The sequence below is a fragment of the Thermobia domestica genome, chromosome 1 (assembly GCF_964235325.1).
Source record: "Thermobia domestica chromosome 1, izTheDome1.hap1.1, whole genome shotgun sequence".
In the NCBI taxonomy this organism is placed as follows: Eukaryota; Metazoa; Arthropoda; class Insecta; order Zygentoma; family Lepismatidae; genus Thermobia; species Thermobia domestica.
The window spans coordinates 19,338,315-19,359,789 of record NC_137454.1 but is presented as its reverse complement, the minus strand read 5'-3'; the positions used below and the strand labels follow the sequence as shown (position 1 = coordinate 19,359,789).

The 21,475-nt window shown below is 37.9% G+C and overlaps 1 protein-coding gene across 1 annotated transcript in view; it reads left to right on the top strand.

The window, feature by feature from the left end:
* LOC145687985 (uncharacterized) overlaps positions 1-21,475 on the top strand; it is a 550,882-nt gene that overhangs the window by 182 nt on the left and 529,225 nt on the right. The window contains exon 2 of the mRNA XM_081762058.1: positions 248-376. Coding sequence (XP_081618184.1) covers positions 248-376 — 129 coding nt within the window. The remainder of the gene's footprint in view (positions 1-247; positions 377-21,475) is intronic.

The window sequence follows — 21,475 nt, the reverse complement described above, 5'->3', positions numbered from 1 at the left end:
CCAAAGATATATTTATAAAATAAAAGATTTATAAATATATATCTTTGGTACATGATCGAAAGGGGTTAAGTCACTTTTTGGCTTCTTGCATTGGATTTTACATTAATCGTTATTATTATTTGACATTATTATGCTCCTTCAACAAAATAAGAACACCTCTTTCAATTGTTATCTTTTCCGAATTACTTCTCTATCTAACGTAAGCAAAAACATTTAACTGTTGTTACAGTGACTTCTTGTATTTCAGGTGGCAGTGAAAGTGATTGACGTAACAAAAGCGAAGGAGGATTATGTAGCAAAGAATTTAGAGCGTGAAGCCACCATCATGTCAATGCTATCACATCCAAACATTGTGTTTCTGTATGAAGCTCTCAAGGTAGGTGCACTAGTTTCCTTCAATTAGTAAATTCAATGAAGGAAGCAATTTGTTCTTCATTGATTTTTAAGGCGTTTCTTTTATATACAGAGTTATTACAAATGATTGACATGCTTTCATAAATTCACTGTGGCTTTATTGTTTGACGTATTGTCACAAAAGTTTGCAGGCGTATTGAAAAATTCAAAAAGTTTTTTTTTTTTTTGTGACATATTACAAGTGCTTAAAGGTGGCCCTCTATAGAGCATTGTTAGGGCACTTCTGTCGTTTCACGTTTTCTCAAGTCTGCGTTCGGAAAGCAGCTCCACGAATCGTTCCGATTTTTTCCGATGCATCGGAGGAGAGGCAAAGCAATTCTATGATTAGTATAGAGCCCAGGCTTCACGAGTCGTTGCGGCCATTGTAACATTTAATAACAGGTTTGTTCGTTGTACTTTTGTTTTTTCTAGATGGCAATTGGATAAACCTTTGTCAAAATTTAACTAAAACCAAACTTCTGCTTAAATAGTCGATAAGTCGGAACAAAAGGTTGCATAAGATAATGTTTGATATCCGCTCACAGTTTAAGGTTTCCGTGTCAAATTTATCCAAAATCGGATGCGTTTTATCAATCGCACACGATATTACCCCAACCTTGCAAATTTTTCTTCCATTTTAAGGAAAATTTAATGAAGTATAAAAATATATATACTGTGTATTTATAGGACGCAATATAGCAGTAATTTCCAACTCCTCGACGGAGCACACTAAATGGCAGACACAAACACTAGAACAAAGTAGAGATAATACGAGAGTAAAATAAATTAATGCTGGCACTGGACGAGAAATCACCATCCATGAGTAGTATCGACTACAGAATCAATGTTCTTGGTTGCCTGTCTACCACTACAGCCCTTTCTTAGTGCCAAGTTTCCAACCACCTTTTTGCTCATTGTAGAAAATTTTTAAAATGATAATAAAGAATATTGATAAGAAGGAGAAAGAATGGAAAACAAAAAATATTGGATGAGACAGCGAAAAATAAATAAAATAAGATCGCATCACATATGTTTCATTTTTATTTTCTTTCTTTCCACGTATTATTCTTTATTGTATCTTTTGTAAAATTTTCTACAATTGGCGACCCAGCCAGGATTTTTTAAAAAGATTTTCTATGTCTTTCAGTATGGATTACTGAAAAGAGGATCAGCAAACTGTGACGTCAGAGAGCATCTAGCTTGAAATCAAATGAAATGAAATTTTCTTGCCTTTTAGGTATGCCTTTTAGGATAAAATGACAGATGATTAACGATAATGAATAATTATGGAATAATTGGTGGAATGAGAATGTGGAAAAAAACGAGAGCTCCCGGCAAAACCTCACGGACATGATGTTGTCCACCACTAACTCGTGTGGTCGAGGATCGAACCAGGAGCCTCTCGCATCACAGGTGAACACTCAATTGGAAAAATCTGCAATTAAGCAACAGTTTTTCTTTTGTTTCCACATCTAGATAGAAAAACTAGTTTAACTATATCGTTCATGTGAAATGGTTTGTATCCGAATATAGTCTAATCAAATCGATTTGCACACTGGTTAGGTAAAATTTAACAGAAGAGAAGTATGGTTCAGTGACAAAAGCTTTGGTATCAAGATTTACCTCCTTGTTCAAATATTCACTTTGTGGCGCCGCGTAGCGTAGTCGCTAACACTTTCACCTTCGGTACGAACGGTCTCGGGTTCGATTCCCGGTGGGGGCACTCGGTCGAAAAAGTGTAAACCGCTTTTTCAGGTCAGCCACCCTGAATGAGGTTTTCCTGGGTTTTCCTCATTCACACCAGGCAAATGCCGGGTTGGTACCGAACTTGTAGGTCCCAGGCCGCTTCCTTCCTTCCCCAGTCCTTTCTTCCCCATCAGGATGTCGCAGTCGGAAAGAGGGATTGCCGCCGTCGACGGTGGCAGGCCGCCGGTAGTCAGCCGGCACCCGTCCGCGGCGGCACGACGATCTACTTGTTCAAAATTCCTTTCCTTTTCCCGGACAGTGTGCTCGCCGAGGGACATCATCCCTCAAACGTGAAGGGCTAAATGGCCTTAGATGCCGAGATCCCAGAAATCTAAATCATAATAAAATATTCACTTTGGTTAAAGGGAGATATGATTAAAATTGGGTTTCGTTACGTAGCTTCTTGAGCAATTTTTTATCTTCATGCAAGGGCTATAAATTAATTATTTAAAAAAATGCATTAAGTATTTTATATATACAGACAGAGTATATCTATATTACAGTAATTATAGTAATTATAGTAATTATTTCAAACTTGATCATTTAATATCAGCAGCATCATTTGAGATGGGGAAGTAAGACTTTCCGATGTAGATAGAATTCCACTGTTTTTCATAATTATGTTATTATAATATTGATTGATAATTATAATATTGATTGTAACGTATATATTGTCCCCCCTGAAACTTCAAATAACTTCCCTGTTTAACATCACTACTAAAGCCTTTCCTTCTTATGAAATAATAATAATAATAATAAAATATTCCAACATTTTCACCCTCCTTCCAGGAAACAACACAATATTATTACCCACTCTACAACTAGTATTTATGTGTGAACGTGTGTGAATTACTTCCGCCACACACGCACACACATGCACTAATATTGATGTAATTACTCCGGGCTGGAACATTTCACGAAGCCAATATCTGTCCACGTGAGGATTATGTTACAACAAGGCTCAATAACTATCAGGGGTAATGTCGATGCTGGTATAGCATGATCATAGTTAATAGCACTCTAATGAGATGAGAACCCTCAGGCAAAGTTAAAGGCAGATGGGGATATAGGGTACAAACAAACAATATTACTATTATGTCGTTGCTAATTTACAGATAGTGATTTTAGTACCAGGATAAAATCTTTATGTTGTTAAACAAGTTGCTTAAAAATTTATGGGAATAACATTGTGAATGCACTTGTGCTAAGCTAACGTATATTCGAAAGTCACTGTGTTTGTTCTTGGCTTCGATTTTTTTTTCTTGGGTTAGCAATATCTTGATCGATTTTGACATACATTTCCTTATCCGTAGAGCAATGATAGGCAAACTATGGCTTCCGATCAAATGAAGCCCCATAGAAACTTATATCAGGTCGCGACATGATTCCTAACCTGGCGCATGAAAAGAGGAACAGATTTTCTTTGAAAGAGATGTATTTGATCGATACAGATAAATATTTAACTTTTATAAATGGCATAACATAATCTACCAGAAATTTTATGAAGGTATAAAAGTGTATATGTATATATGTTTGTGTGTTTGGGTAAATGTAGTGATAGATGGCGCCATCGTCTGTGTAATGCAACAGATATGTTCAATTTATGAGACTCATAATATGTTCATTCAGTTTCTGATTATTTCACTGTTCTTGCAATATTGCGTGAGAAAATACGTTCGAACCTAGTTCAAATTAGTGCTTTGTAACTTTTTTTCTAATTTCTAGTGCATGTGAATGCTTTTCAATATCAATAAAACAAATATCAACAAACCGGTACATGATATTCAAATATAAATGCTACATCGAGTGTATATCCAAAATTGGAAACAAGAAATGAAATGGCATACTTACAAGAAAATGATCTCTCACACAAAGATTAATATTTTTTATGAAATCCCTTTCAGTACATTTTCCCTTCAATTTAGCATCGTGATACCACAAATTGTTGATTTCCTCGATCAATTGATGTTTGGTTGTAATGTGCTTCTTCTTTAGCTTTTCCTTCATGAAGCTCCAAAGGTTTTCAATCGGTTCATATCAGGACTATTGCGCGGCCACGAAAGAACACTAATTTCGTTGTCCTGGAAGAATTTTGTCACATCTTTGGTCTGGTTGTATGGGGCTCCATCATGCATAAAGATGAAGTGTCCTTCATCAAACCAGGTTCCAGTCGCGGGGAGCAGTTCTTCTTAAAGAATTTGTAGGTATTGGTCATGCATCATTGTTCCCTCTACTATATACAGTCTTCCAGGCCCGAAGACAGATATCACAACCCAGACCATGACTAAAGTAGGATGCTTCACGGTTTGTTGGAGACATTTCAACTTGAATCCCCCCTCCCTTAGGTCGACGTCGCACATATTGTAAACATTCACCAGATACGAAAACACATGATTCATAACTGCAATACATTATTTTCCAATCATCAGCAGTTCAATGTTCTAGGCCTCGTGCCCACTCGAGGCGCTTCTTTGCCATGATTGGAGCAAGTTTTGCTTTCTTTCTTGGTCTGCGTGCTTTTATTCTCTTAGGACAAAGTGTTTTTTTTAAACTTTTGTTATTAATGTTTTCCATCGTAAATGAAATTCCATCATTCATTTGCGCAGTTAACTTCTCGTGGATTGCATTCGTAAAATGTTAATTTTTACCTATGTAACCTCCCTCAAGACTCGCCTCTGTTACTGCGAAAATATAGAGAAACTAGTACCTTGAAAAAAAGATAATACAATGTGAACATATTATTTTAAATTAATTTATACGTGTTATATTAACTTTATTAATGTTGCAGGGCTACCGGTGGTAGCCTCGGTTGCTCATAAAATACGCCACTGGGACAATCTAAATTTATCGCTATTTTTATGCCGGACAATTATGACAAATTATACACTTCTATCTCTATTGTTGAAAAAAAATGTTTCACAATAAAATCTAATTGTTATCAAATTTCTTATGTTAAATAAATGAAAAACTGGCATAGATTAAAATAATAACGCTTAATGTAAAACGGAAATTTGTATTTGTAAAGGCACTGTTGAAGAATTTCGATATTTTATTCTGGGTTACAGATTTCATTATACCCGTCATATCGTAAAGGGGCTGGTAAGAAGTTTGTACCGGTCACCGACCTTAATCAAAATACCAGCAACATTTCCGTCCAGGGGGCCGCGGTGGCTCAGTGGTAGAGCGTTCACCTCTGGTGCTTGGGGTCCCGGGTTCGATCCCAGCCCGCGCCAAGTGAACTTTGTGGTGGACAAACACCGTGTGCGTGGGTTTTCTCGGGGTTCTCCCGTTTCCTCCCACTTTCTTCATTCCACCATTTCATTCATTACTCATCATCACCGTCTCCTTTAGCCTAACCGGCATAACCGTGGGACGTAAAACTTAAAGATTTCATTTCATTTTTTCATTTCCGTCCAGGACGCTGAAATACCGGGCAGTTGGCAACCTTACCTAAGGGCACAGACTAGAATACATACAGACGAGCAACTTCCTATATGCGATATTGAAATCAGTTTGAATCGTCTGCACAGCGAAAGAACCAATCAATGTTCTCGGTGGGCGGGATCAGTGTCGTCGTGTGTGGATGGCGCTGCCATCGGTCTTGGAACGTGACGTCATATTTTGTCATAGTAACCAGAGGATTGTTTTCGTCTGCTTTCCATCAGATGTAGTACAGAAAGAGCAAATAAGCTAATGTTCATTTTTTCTTGTACTCTCTCTGGACTGGACAGACATTCCTTTCCAACCTTTTATTTTATATTAACAGATTTTTCTTTCTTTTAAAGAGTTCATTTTGAAAATGTCTAAGTTCCGAGAAGTACGTCAACAGAAAAAGCTTGTTCCCCAAATGCAACTAAAAGAGCGAAAGAATAATAGTTACTTTCGAAATCTCTACGCAAGCGACGTCAGATCGACTGGTTAGTTCCGTCGTCGCGTGTTAGAGGCGCTACTGTCGCCAAGTTTCCAGTTTTTCACTGAATTTGCGATCTGTATATTCTAGTCTGTGCCTAAGGGTGTCTGGACCACATTTTAATAAGCATTGCTCGAATGCATTATTTTTAGTTGTGGCAAACAACATTGAGTTAAAGCTTTTTGGGCCGAGTGATTTATTTGTAAGAGGGACCTTCCTTTGTTTAAACAAATATATTTCTATGCAAATACTTTTCTTAAAGTTTCTTTTCTGCGATTTTGAGTCTTTCTTTCTTTCTTTTAGGTTTTAAAAATATAGATATTCTCCAGAGTTCATAAAAATGTTGTTCCAGAAAGGTTATGACTAGAAATTTTTAACTTTGTTTATTATTGACTTATTTATCTCTTTCTTTCTTTCTTTTTTCTTTGTTTTTACGGTGTATGCAACTTCAGAGAATTCTTGAAAACTTGAACGCTGACTACGTCAATGTACTTAAATTTCGACTTCTGAAACTTTAAGTAAGAAAAACAGGGAAAAAAACTTCTCGTCAGTTCTTTTAAAGAATCTTTGGTGTAATTTCGGAAATGGATATATTTTGAGTAATTAAACATCCATCGCAGGATGTTGAAAGAACGGTATAATTAATGATGGGTCCATGCCGGATACGAAAAGTTTTTTTTTTTTTCCTAAAAGCAGATTCGTCGTGTCGTTTTCTTGGGAGAGAGAGAGAGAAAGTGGCTGTCCCTTTTTCCACCCTACCTTCACTCGAATTTTCTTTGCCTTTCTTTCCATTCCATCCCCCCACCAAGATGATTCCCTCAGGGAGAAATAAAGTGAATTACGACGGGGGGAAAACTCTACGAAAGCGCCACAACGGCGCCAATCCAAACTAAAGAGATCTTTTTTTTTCTCTCTCTCTCTCTCTCAACGTAGACCTACCTTCCTTTAGGGCTTCAATCCCTCTAACTGAAGTAACCCTGCAGTCATGTTAACTTTCCCAAAGGCTAATAGACTCGTTTTAGCCTTAATATCATAAATCACTTACGTGTATGTGTGTGTTTGTGAACATCTATTGCAACTTAATATAGACGTAGCAGTTCATTTCAGCGGTAATAATATTAAAAAATTACGTTAATGATTTAACGAAATCAGATAGATTATGTTTATACGCACAGAGGCTATAAAGAATTCAATATTGATAGTTTTTACTTTAACTGTCTACGACGTTGATTAAGTTCTAAGCGCCATGGCTCTTTTGATACCATATGCAATTAAGAATTTTAAAGAAAATCACACTATAATTTAATTGTGATGCTTCCTACAAGCATTCTTGTGATTTGTTAATAATACAGGGTTTTGCAGTGGGTTACCCAACATTTAACCCTTTTCTTGGCAAGAAGACTTGCGTTGCTCAGAAAAATTACTGCATGCTATTTCCGTGTCAAATAGTTGTAAAATAAGACATATTTGCCCATTTTAGTTACGTGATTTATTTAGACAAAACTTTGACGTAATGTTTTCCATAGGATACATCGACAAAAAGGTAGTCACAAAGAACCAAATATATTAAAAAACATTATGTATCCCAAAGGATACATTGCCAAGAAGAGGGTTAAATAGGTATATGCATTATTTGAAATAATAATAGTGTGTCGATATAATCAAGTGCAAATAAGTTATTATTTCTAGGATAGGGTGACCAAACATCCGGTTTTTAACGTAATCGTCCTTTTTTTTCTTAAAAAAAAGTCCTATTTTAAATAGCTATTCCGTCTTTTAAATAGGGTAGCCAACTTTTGAAAATTGAAATACCGGACACCCTTCTGGAGTACAGCTCACAGATGACGAGAAGAACCCTAAAACAGGGGAAGCGGAGAAAGGTCAACGGCACGGTCAAATCCATTTTCGGTTTTTGAGGTGTGGTCTATACTTAGATATCGTCTGTTACTCCGGGTAGTTATCTGTGTGCTTTTCCGTGGTGTCATTTGAAAACCCCGTGCGAAAAGTGGGCGAGCCCATACCTACGTCACACTACTTCTGCTAGGGTTCTTCTCGTCATCTGTGAGCTGTACGTGATACTCTTAAAATTGTGACATTATCATTCGTCAAAAGTGTGAATTAGTTGAAAGTGGTTACTTCACATAAAATTAAGCGATTCGTAGTTCGAATTTAATAACTTGAGTTTCTTTTTAAGCATTTATTAAACATACTTATTCCAGTTGTGGTTGAGTTGGCACATGCAATTTTCTAGTCTACCATTAATAATATATCGTATTAAAAACAGAAAAGCAAATATAATTGGCAATACAGGGTTTGTCCGGAAAGTAATACGACTGAGTCGATTAAAAAAAAAAAAATATTGAGCCAATCGTTACAATTCTTTAAAAACTTTCAAAATAGGCTCCTTCTGCGTCGATGCAGCGCTGCCAGCGCGATTTCCAAGCATTGAAGGCGTCACGGAAGTCATTCTCCGGAATAGCCTTGAGAGCCGCGGCGCAAGCTGCTTGGATCCCCGCTGTCGTCTCAAAATGCTTGCCTTTCATCGGGCGTTTCAGGCGAGGAAATAAAAAGAAGTCCGGGGGGCCACATCTGGGCTGTAGGGCGGCTGCGGAAGCGTTGGGATGTCGGCCTTGGTCAGGTAGCTGTTCACAAAAAAGGCGGTGTGAGCCGGGGCGTTGTCGTGGTGCAGCTTCCAGTCGGCTCCGATGTCTGGTCGGACCCGATTGACCCTTCGTTTGAGTCTCTTGAGCACTTCCACGTAAAACTTGGCGTTGACGGTTTGTCCAGGAGGAACAAATTCATGGTGAACGATGGCTTTGATGTCAAAAAAGACAATGAGCATCGTTTTCACTTTGAATTTGCTCATTCTTCCCTTTTTGGGGCGAGGAGACGCCGGCGTGTTCCACTCGGAAGATTGCCTCTTTGTCTCGGGATCATACTCAAAGATCCATGATTCGTCACCTGTGATTACGTTATTCAAAAATTGGGGGTCACTTTCACACATGTTCAAATTTTCTTGGCACAATTCCACTCGCCGCAATTTCTGGTCGTCAGTGAGCACTTTTGGGACAATCTTCGCGCACACCTTGCGCATGTTCAAATGCTCCGTCACAATTTCATGAACCACAGTTTTTGGTAAATTTAACATCTGGGCAATTAAACGAATATTTAGTCGACGGTCTGAGTTCAAAACTTCGCGCACACGAGTCACATTGTCGGTGTTTGTCGAAGTCGAAGGTCTTCCAGCACGGTCTTCATCGGCGACTTCTTCCCGGCCCTACGAAAAGGCCTTGTGCCACCGAAACACACCACTTCTTGCTAAAGCATCATCTGGGTAAGCCTGCTTGATCATATCAAACGTCTCTGTCTTAGATTTACCGAGTTTAACACAGAATTTAATTGCGTACATCTGCTCTAACGAACGCTGGAATTTCGGCTTGCACCACTCACAGAAACACGTCGCGCGAAAAAGCCTGCCCTGACTCTCCGTGTGCTCGGAGACAACTGACCAGCCGCTCGTTCGTTAGCTAGGAACGCCCTCTACCGGATCCAGTCGGTGCGCGCACGCTCCAAAGTACAGTCATGGCGGAATAAAATCAGTCCTATTACTTCCCGGACAAACCCTGTATAATTATGGCATGCACTAAATATACTTGAAAAATAAGTCTTAGGAGCTTCGCTGGAGTTGGTAATGTCACATAATGCCTACATCATTTTACTGGATCTGAATGCATTATTTAATTGGAACATCTACCTGAGGATGAAGCAGTTTGCAGTCTTGAAAATGTACTTTTGTTGATCTTTAGCAGTTTTGATAAGTTCAGTAAGTTTTCTTTTTTCTTTTAAGTTTAACTCTTCAGCGAATTCACCGCGTCACAGGTTGATACCAAAGTGACTTATAAGCTCTGCTTTAACCATGTCATCAACAAACGATTCCTTTTGTCACTCCAAAATAATCTGAATAAAATAGAGAATAGGACTTGTAAGAGGAAAAATTACCGGACATTTAACTTCCAGAGGTCGTACCGGACACCAGACAAAGAGGTCAGAAACCGAACTGTCCGGTAAAATACCGGACGGTTAGCAACCCTATTTTTAAATCGAGCGTGTCCACATTAGCAACTTCTTTCATGGTCTTTTACAGTTATTTAGAGGAAAGATGAACAGTTTTGCAAGTTGTTCACTTATCTAAAGACTTAATATTCAAGACTCAATCGACACCCCTAATTCCTTGTTTTTGTTAAATATTAAAATGTAATATAAAAATAATAGTTGGTATGTGATTAAATGAATAAAAATCTTGTTACTCAAAAGCTAGAGACATGTTTCTGAGTGGCATAACGATATAACAACGACTACACCTAGATAAATTGCCAAGTTATACCAGTTTGCCGAGTGTCTCTTTTTTTATTTTCTAAATTTGGTCATTGTATTCTAGTGTAATGTCCTGAAAGTGTTCCCCCTTTTCTTGGAGACACAATCTTGCGTGTTTCATCATGTCAAGTATACGCCCTAAGAGGCCGCATCCCGGCGAAATTAAAATACCGCTAATTTTACAGTAATTATGGGATATCTTCAAATAGATAAAAGATAATCAAAATGTGGAACAAGAGCGACCTAGATAGTATCATTTTACATGAGATACCGTTATCACTACTCACTTATATGCTTTCGATTTCGAGCCATTTTGAAAATCGGCATTTATTTTCGCGTTTCTAAACGGCTGGAAACGGAAAGCCACTAGGTGACTTGTGATAGCGGTACCTCACGCAAATAATATTGTCTAGGGCGCTCTTGTTCCATATTTCAATTATCTTTTATCTATTTGAAGATATCACATAATTACTGTAAAATTAGAGGTATTTTAATTTCGCCGGGATGAGGCCTCTTAATGTATCTCTTACATCAATGTTGTTTGTTTGTAGGGATGCGCACGAGACAAGATTTGTGGCTGTCTCGTCTCGAAAATGTGCTGTAAAAGTGTTGTCTCGACTCGAAAAATGTATATTTTACTATTGAGAGAGCCGTGTCTCGACTCGAATTTTTTCAGGAAAATCCTGTCTCGACTCGTCTCGTGCGCATCCCTATTTGTTTGGTTTTGTGAGGTTTGACCGGAGGTCCTGGATAGTACGAGTGTACGTGGCTTGCTTCTGATGGAAGAGAGGTAGACTGTTCATGAGGGAGTCCCACACAAATAATGCGCTGACGATAAGTCTGGTGACATCGTAGGCCACAGATCTTTACGACAAGATGAGCTTCGACCCTTTCTCAATTACTAATGAATCATTATTTTTTCCAGCTTTCTCACTAATTTTAGAATTGTTTTTCGATCAGGACCATCACGAACACCATATACTTACATCGATAAGCTATTTGTGTGGAGGTTACAGAATTGATGAACCAATAAGCACACACTGTTGAATTGTGTGTTCCGTTTTAATTATTAATCAACGAAAAACAATAATCGATGTGTAGAAGGGTGATCGGTGAAAGATTTATAGAAAAAGGGAAAGAGGCGTATGTTGTATTTATTGATCTAGAAAAGGCTTTCGACCGCGTGAATTGGGAATTGTTGTTGGGAGTTCTAACAAAGATAGGGTTGGAATGGAAAGATAGAAGACTCATAAGAAACTTATACATGAACCAACAAGTAAGTGTTAGAATAGGGGAAGAACTGACGGAAGAGAGTGCAATTGGAAGGGGAGTTCGACAAGGATGCTGCCTCTCGCCAACACTATTTAATGTCTATCTAGAAGAGATAGTGAAAAAGAGCCTACATGATGATGATGGCATTTCGGTAGGAGGTAGAATGATTAGATGCATAAGATTTGCAGACGATATGGCTCTTGGTGCAGAATCTGAAAAGAAAATCAATAAAATGTTAGAAAAAATGAGAAGGGGCTTTGAAGAATATGGGATGAAAATAAATGTTAGAAAGACAAAAGCCATGGTGATTGGAACAAAGGGGTCTGTGTCAAATATAAAAGTAGGAGGGGAGAAAATAGAACAAGTGAATAGTTTTCGATACCTGGGTAGTGTTCTTAGTAATGACATGAAATGCGAACGTAAAATAAAAGCAAGGATAGGAATGGCGAAAGAAGCCTTTAAAAGAAAGAAAAGTCTGTTTTGTGGGACCTTGAACAAAGAGTTGAGAAAAAGACTCATAAAATGCTTCGTGTGGAGTGTTGTGCTGTATGGGGCGGAAACGTGGACATTGCGTAAGGGTGACGAAAATCGACTGGAAGCCTTCGAAATGTGGGTGTGGAGAAGAATGGAAAAAGTTAGTTGGGTCGAGCGGAAAACGAATGAGAGAGTGTTAGAAATGGTGGGTGAGAAAAGAACACTTTTAGATATTATTAGGAAGAGGAAGAGAAACTGGTTGGGACATTGCCTAAGAAGAGATTGCATCATGAGGGACGTCCTAGAGGGTATAGTGTCGGGAAAGAGAGGGAGGCGGCGAAGGAGACTACAATTAATGGACGATATTAAAACAGAAAGATCATACGCGAAGACGAAAAGGTTAGCGGAGGACCGTGGAGCATGGAAGCTTCACAGCTGTGGCAAGTGACCTGCCAATAAAGGCAGAATACCTATGATGATGATGATGATGATGTGTAGAAGAACGAAAGATCGATATATATATATATATATATATATATATATATATATATATATATATATATATATATATATATATATATATATATATATATATATATATATATATATATATACAGAAGCTCTTGATTTCGTGCATCATTTGAATGTATACACATGTCCGTATGCCAACTATGGGTGCCAAATTATAACTCGTATTTAATAAGTAACAATATCACGCGTACACCACATGAAGGAGTTTGGTTTCTATGATGTGATAGTAGGGATTAGGATTAGAAATTAGATTTCTGAGCTTTCGGGATCTATGGGTCACATTACCCCGTCACATATGAGGAATGACGTTCCTCAGCGATCACACTATCCGAGGAAAGGGAAGAAAGAAAGGATTGGAGAAGGATGGAATTGGTCTGGGATCAGTATAGTAGGTACCATCCTTAAATGAGGAAAAGCCAGGAAAATTGTACTCAGGATGGATGGGCTGGGGTCGATCCACCTGACAAGAATTCCATCAAATGTTCCTCTCGTCTTCAGTAGAGACATGTTGAGATTTCTGGAAAATTATGATTTTAGGGACAAAGTAGTCCTCAGTGATGAGGTAACCGTCCATATGAACAACTCAGTCAACAGATATAATGTTCAAATCTGGGGTTCAGAACAGTCTCTGCGAATCGTTGAGCATATCAGAGATTCTGCAAAGTTGATCTTTGCTGCCATGTAAAGCTATGTGGGTCACTCTTCTTTGCAGAAAGAACCGTTGATTCGAGCATGGCAGGAAATGAATTATCGACAAGATATCTGCCGTGTCACGAAGGGCGCACATATTGAATCCTTGTAAGGTAGGTAAAAAAAAAAAAAAAAAACACTTTGATATATTACCTTGCTTTTCGTATGTAAATTAATCTAATATTACATCAAGGGGTCTGTGAACATTTATTTTGAAACTGGTACATTCTTTTTCGAACACCCGGTATTGTGGCATAATGCGGGTGTTCAATTCCGTAGCTCATCTCTAATTACAACAATTTTCCTGTCTATTAGCCTTTAGGTTGTTTGTCAATAATGGAACTTGAGTGGGAAAGAAATATGCTTGGTACCAGAAGTCAACTTTGTGAACAGGAATAAAGTATAGATCCCTACTGGTAATAATGGCTAGTGTGCATACCTTTAGTGCACTAGATTGCACTTTTAGCTGCAGGCAAAGGCGCCGATCCTGGGAGGGGGCGGGGAGTCCGGGCCCCCCAAAGCTCATGTGTGCACCCAAGTGTAATTACGAATATACAATATTTGGCATAATTTGAATGCAATTTGTCTTAACATCCTCATATATACACCTTCTGCGTCTGAGTATCCCCCCCCCCAAATTTACAGAGAAATCGGCGCCCTTGGCTGCAGGCCTCGTCTTATATAGCCTTGTTGGTAAGAAAGAAATACAAATTAAATAAAATCAAGGAATCAGTTATACATTTGTATTGTAAGGGGCTTTAAGTGAACAACACGAAAATCACTTTTTTAAAGCTAGTGTATGTGAAGTGTAAGAATGAAACAACAGATTCTCTGTCAGACACGTTTTTGTTCACTTTCAATTCATCTCAATCTATTTACGCTTTGTTTAATTGAAGAATTCCAACTGAGATGTGAATACACATCCTGTTGTTGAGGGCGGAAGTAAAAGATTCAGTGAAACGGTTCGTTTATCTAAACGAAGACAATATACCAGATCTTGTCTGCAATGTTTCCATTTGTTCAGAAATTTCAGAGTCGTTTATTTGCTTTGGTAGTTTCTGAAAAGTAAAAGAGAAAGATAGAAAAACGACAACAATCTTCAGCTTCATTTGTATTTGTGTCATCGCCCATTCTTGGAATTCTTACTCAAGACACATCCATCTTTTAGAAGCTTCAAGCCTTTTTTGCCGACGACCTCTTTGGTTAAGGAGAGAACCCTCCGAAGAAATCATCCCATACCGCAGTTGACGGGAACACCATCCGTCTTTTTGTACTTCTGGGAGCCAATATCCTGTATCACCGATGTAGCCTTCTACCCAGGAGATGAACAATTTGAAAGATCCAGTCAACAGAGGATAGGCTAAATGTATAGATCACGCATAAAGAAGAGACTAGAAATAGAAAGCATTAAAAGAAAATCACTGAACTCACATACGTTATGAATCAAGTGAATGTTTTAGTTCAGAATGTTGGAGGGAGGGGGCTATGGTTGCTCAGTGGTAGCCCTCCGGCGCTGGTCTACTGACTAACGTATGTCTTTGATGTACGGAGTCTCGGGTTCGATTCCCGATGGGGGAATTTTTGGAATTTTAACTGTCCTCGATGTTTGTGTGTTCATGTCCCTTTCATTAGAGGTTAATGGAAGAACAAGTAAAATCAAGTAAAATACAAATAAAAACGTAGGCAACTAAGCTACTGAAAAAAGTGGTAGAGCAGTTACTTCTGGTGCGTAGGGTAACTAGTTCGATACCCAGCCTAGTAAGTTTGTGGTAGACAACATCGTGTCCGTGAGTTTTCTCGAGGTACTCCCGTTTCCTCCCACAACCTCATTCCACCAATTCATCCATCATCATTTATTTGCCTTAATCATCCGTCTCCCTTAGCCTAATGGACAATCGTGGATCGTTAAACTGAAAGATTTCACTTCATTTTATTTTAGTTAAGAACGTTATTTTGCTTCACTTTTCTAGCCGCAGAAGTTGTCTTTTTTTAAACAAAACTTAATTTACGTAAGCTATAAAGTTTTAAACCAAATGGTCACCAAAATTAGGTCTAGACTAGGAATGGGAAAAACCGTTTTCTCATAGGTGTCCGGCAGGTAGAAAAGCCGAAATTAGTGTTTTTCAAAAACCGAAAAAAATGTTTTCATGTACAGTACCAGTCAAGAAATAAAATGAAAGATGTGTGAAGGAGTCACAATGCTCACTGTTAGGAGTGGCTTGTGCAGAAAGTGATTGTTATGTTACATCATCATCATCATCATTATAGGTATTCTGCCATTATTGACAGGCCACTTGCTGCAACTGAGAAGCTTCCATGCTCCACCTCTTCGTCTTCACATACGATTTCTCTGTTACGATATCTTCCATTAATTGTAGTTTCCTTCGTCCCCTCCCTCTTATTCCTGCCACCTTCTATCAAAACTATGGATGGCATTTTTCGAAAAGTCTCTTTTTCGATTTTCGGAAATTTCATTTTTCGTTTTTTTCGTTTTTCACTTTTTCGAAAAAAATTTCGTTTTTCGTTTTTCGTTTTCGAAAAAGCCATTTTCTTTTAAAGTATTTTTCGAAAAAATGTGGCCATCCCTAATGAAAACAAAAACTCACGTGAAAGTAGGGTTGCAGTGATTCTGAGGTAGAGCAATTACTTCTGGTGCGTGGAGTCCTTGGTTCAATCCCAGCTCGCGCCAAGTGGGCGTTGTGGCAAACAAACACCGGTGGTGCGTTTGTATTTTCAGTGCTCTGTCGTTTTTCTCCCACTTTCTTTATTCGACCATTTCATTCATTTTTCTAATCGCCTGTAGCATATAGAGCAGAATTGTGGAACGCAGGACTTGAAAGATTTCATTTTTCAATTGAAAATAAGCCAGAAATTTACAAAAAGAAGTTGAGAACTAAATAGGAAACTTATTTCCTAGTCAGTGCTTTGTGATGTTGTGTAGTTCACTTCTCTCATTAGACTTAGACTTAGGATTGAAAGAGGTGCCAGACCAGAACATAAATGCAAGAGTTGATGGTTTTGCAGGTACAAACTCGTACACAGCCCACATTTCTTCTCACCTTTCTCCCTAATCGGATAATGAAATTTACATTTTATCCAAACTACTATTTTCTACTTTAAAATCTATTATCTAACACAATCTTAACCTAACAAAATTTTAAATACGAATAAAAAGTTTACTTTCTGAACACTGATTTATTATTATTATTATTATTATTATTATTATTATTATTATTATTATTATTATTATTATTATTATTATTATTATTATTAAGTATTTGTCTTTTGGCACGTCCTTGGACTAATGAAGCTGTTTTTAATTACTTATTGAGATTTGGGCATGGCAATGTTTCTTCCAAGTTTCTCAATCTTCAGTATCCTTTTTTAACTCCCAATATTTTCTTCCATTTTTCAAATCATCGATCACTTGTGTTCTTCTTCTTCCTATTCCTCGCTTTCCTTCCATCTTTCCTTCTATGGCGGTGTAAAGAAGACAATTTCTTGGCAAGATGTGTCCAATCTAGTGGGCCTATCTACGAAGAATGCTGGCTAAAGGCATCCTCTTCTCTCCTATCCGTAAGACATCTTCATCTGTTGCTCTCTCTGTCCATTTTGTCTTCTCCATCTTTCTCCAACACCACATTTCGAAGCTCTCTAAATATTGCTTTGTACAGTCACCCACAAAAGAATCTGGACCCCTGGCTGTTATACAGTAATTCCATTACTTGGGTTCCAGGTAATTATGTGGGTGTCTGTATTATAATACTATCATACTTTATATTATAATACAATACTGATTTATCGTATATATATTACAAAATAATATGGATCAAATATGCGTAATGCATATGTATTATTATTAATGCATATGAATTAATCAGAAATTTCTGGATTAAATTCTAAGTAGCAACAATTGATAATAATGTTTTCCTTCACTTCTTTGCTTTGAAATGAAATGAAATGAAATCTTTAGGTTTTATGTCCCACGATTATGCTGGCCAAGCTAAAGGAGGCGGTGATGATGAGAAATGATGAAATGGCGGAATGAAGAAAGCGGGAGGAAACGAGAGAATCCCGAGGTAACCCACGCACACGGTGTTTGTCCACTACAAAGCTTACTTGGCACGAGCTGGAGTCAGGCCCGCAACCAGCCACAGAGGTTTGGGGGCATGAATATGTTAGGGGGGCCAAGTCATTAAAAATTATCTTACAAATAGCTACATTCCTATTAATAATAGCATTTTGTGTTAACGTCTGGAGGGGCAACGAAAGTTTAGGGTCGCCAGACCCCCTTGCTCCCCTTTGGTTGCGGCCTGGCTGGGGCCGAATCAGAGACCTCACGCACCAGAGGTGAATATGCTCTACCACTAAGCTTCTTCGAGCTTCGAGCAAATTGCTGAATGGCACCTTCAAGGAAACATAGAGTATTAATTTATTCCGTATTGCCTCTATTTACGAAGAAAAAAAAAGAAACAAAAAATGTAAGATTCAATAACAAGTAGCTGCTATTTCTATCGAGTTCTATTTCTACTTATAAAAAATAAGAAAGAAAAAAGTTACATTAAATTAGTTAATTAATCTTGTATAATTATATATGCGACCTGTCAGTTTGTTTACAATAAGAAGTGGTTTATACTAACTGTAAACGAAATGAACTTCATCACTAAACATCGCTGTATCTATAACGTCTTTTCTTTTCTTTTCTTTTAGTTTACGAAGAATAATATGTGTTTACTGAAACATCGTATTAATGAAAACTCTTCCCTAGTGTTAACATATTCAAAATATGTATTCATATGATAATTTTATGGAATAAGGTAAACGTTCTACAATGTGCAATGAGCACTTTGAATGCAAATGCAGTTAGGAAGACATTAAAATATGGTTTATCAGTCTGTTTTCATCACCTCGTAGTCCAAACAGATACTCTGTTTGCAAGTAGAGGTGTTAAGTACTGCCTATACATCCTTCATTCATGCCAGAGCTTTGGCATTTTGCCGTCATGATTTTTCACGCGAACGATGAATGGTTGGCGTAGTTAGGACGCTGATGGTAATAGCTACGCCAAAAGGGTAACATTTCAATTCGTAAGTACTAACAGATCCCAGCACGCAACACCAACGATCTAATTGTGGGATCTCCGCCTCTCGCTTTGACATTCAGTATCGTTGAAGAAACCACAGAAGCGCACTCTTTTAGAGATGGAAGGTAACGACGAGTAAAAGAAGTAATTTCTTTATACAGAGTGTTTCAAAAGAACACCGACAACGTTTGAGAGAAGATTCCTGACACCAAGATTAGACAAAAAGTATAGACCAACCAATCAGGGTGAACAAATGATTTCTTTCAGAGTTATAGGGTGCTGAAAACATGAAAAAAAATAACTTTAAAGGTCAATAGCTCCAAATATGGGACCTAACGTACTCGAATCAAGATTTCACTTAAGAACTAATATGTGCACTATCCAAAAATAGATATTTCAGAATCTTGCAGTACTCACGCAAAAATATTTATAGAGGCAGTTTGGCTATGGGCATATCATTTGAAGTACTCACCAACTACCTCTATAAAATTTGTTGCGGAAGTACAGCAGGCTTCTGAAACATGGATATTTGGAAAGTTCATTTTTTCATGTTTTCGTCAGCCTATAACTCCGAAAGGAAGCAATTTGTGCACCCAGGTTGGTCTATTTTTTTTTTATCTTGATCTCAGAAATCCCTTCCAAACGTTGTCGGTGTTGTTTTGAAACACTCTGTATACTGCATCATTGCAAAGCTCCCTTGTTGTTATATGGTTCGCGTCCTTGCCTTCCACGTCGGAGGGCCGGGTTCGATTCCTGATGGAAGCTCATATGGTTCGGATCGCATGTTACGCTGAAGGTTTACGTCTCATACAATTATTATGCCCTTTAGGCTAAAGAAGTCAGATGGTTAATGAAGTTAAATGATTGTGAAATTAAGATTCTATGCTCTATTATCGGGAATCGAACCCGGGACCATCTGCGCTAAAGGGACACGCGCTAGTTACTGGAACAGCAGGGAGCGCTGAATAAGATCTATAGCCGTCTTACGATCCTAGGTTTTTAGGGTTAATTTTAGACTTTTTGTCAAGCAGCTACTGTATCATCACTATTTACCCTACCTAATTCTAGATTTAGGGTTCGTACCTAATTCTTTTCAGAATAGAGCGGCCCTCCAAACAGTGCCACTCAGATGTTAGTATCATATACCAAAAAAGGGAAATTTGAGGGAGATGTATTTTTTTAAAAAAAAAGTCCTTTTTCGAAAGTTTAGGCATAAAAGAAGAAAGCAAAGACTTTCTTTCTTTCTTCAAGGCCAAATTGATGACGTCACAGCCCCTATCCATCGCATGCGTAAACTGTAAAACCTAATGATATAGTTTGCAATGCTTCTGTTACAGAACAAAACGGACGGAAAAGGTGTAATAGAGTTATAACGCAAATTACCACGGTATACCCGTATGGTATGAAAAATATAGGAATACCATAGATCGTAAAAGGAATAGTTTTGTTTCTGTAGGCTTAAAGGAAACGAGGCAAATAATTTGTGAAATGAGATGTGGGAAGAAATAAAAAAAAAAAAAAAACTTAGGAGAAATCTAATTGCACGGCATTGTCCATTGTCTTGGAATCCAACCAGTGACCCTTCGCACCAGAGGTGAACGCCACATCACTGAGTTGCCATGTTGTTTGTTTCTAAGCAGCTAGTGTTCATGAATTGTGCTCTGTATTCTTGCTTTGGAATCACGAAATCTGATAACCAGCAATTCCGTCTGAATTTCACCCGGGGGTTTCCTTGTCTCAAACGAAGAGTATGCAGAAATTGTGCTTTCAAATATATAGAGGCTCGATCCCAGCTCGCGCCAAGTGGACTTTGTGGTGGACAAACATTGATGAGTAGGTTTTCTCGGAGTTCTCCCGTTTTCTTCCACTTTCTTCATTCCCCCATTTACATTCATTTCTCGTCATCACTGTCTCCTTTAGCGTAGTCAGCATAATTATGCGATGTAAAACTCAAAGATTTCATTTCATTTCAAATAGAGAATCGGTTCAGAAGGTTCCTTCTGAAATTTCGTTTCAATTTCTCTTAATGTTTCTGGGAATTATGAATATACGAAACGATTTCATGGTTGTGTATGGAACTTCATGAATTGAATATATTTAGTTCAAAACAAGCTGAGTTCGAAATGTAAATATTTTGGATTAAAAAAAAAAAAAATACTACTTGTATTTAAATATGATCATACAGCAAACGCCATCTTTGAGAGTTGACATGAACTACAACGATACAAATTGGTACTTAGATTATTTGATATAAATTCCCGTTGGCACTTAAGATCCATAATCCAACAAAATTGTATTTTCAAAAAAATGGCGCATAGTTCCTTTAGAACTTTCTCGATTAGGATAGCTGAACTCGGTATTCGAACTTGAGACCATGGTAGAGTTTTTACCTCTGGTGCATGGGGCCTTTGGTTCGATCCCAGTTCGCGCCAAGTGAGCTTTGTGGTGGACAAACACCGTGTGTGTGATTTCCTCGGGATTCTGCTGTTTACTCCCACTTTGTTCATTCCACCATTTCATTCCTTTCTCGCCATCACTGTCCCCCTTTAGCCTAGCCGGCATAACCATGGGACGTAAAGCTTAAAGCTTTCATTTCATTTTTCATATTTTCGGTATTCGAACCCAGTATATCCCAATTACAATATCGCATTAGCTAGTTATATAACCATATAGTTTATTAGCTAGTTATTACGAATCGAACTCAACTGTTTTGACATAACCGTACTTGTTGTTACAATCATGGTACTTATTCAAATGTCCATTCAACGAAATTATATATATTATTCTTATTGAAATTATAAATTTTAGTTTAAAGTCCCACGATTACACTTTGTAGGCTAAAGAAAACGATGATTAAGGCAAGTGAATGATGATGGAAGAATTGGTGGAATGAGAAAGAGAAGGAAACGGAAGTACTCCGAGAAAGCTCAAGGATACGATATAGTCCATCTCAAACTTCCTTGGCCGTAGGGATGCGCACGAGACGAGTCGAGACAGGATTT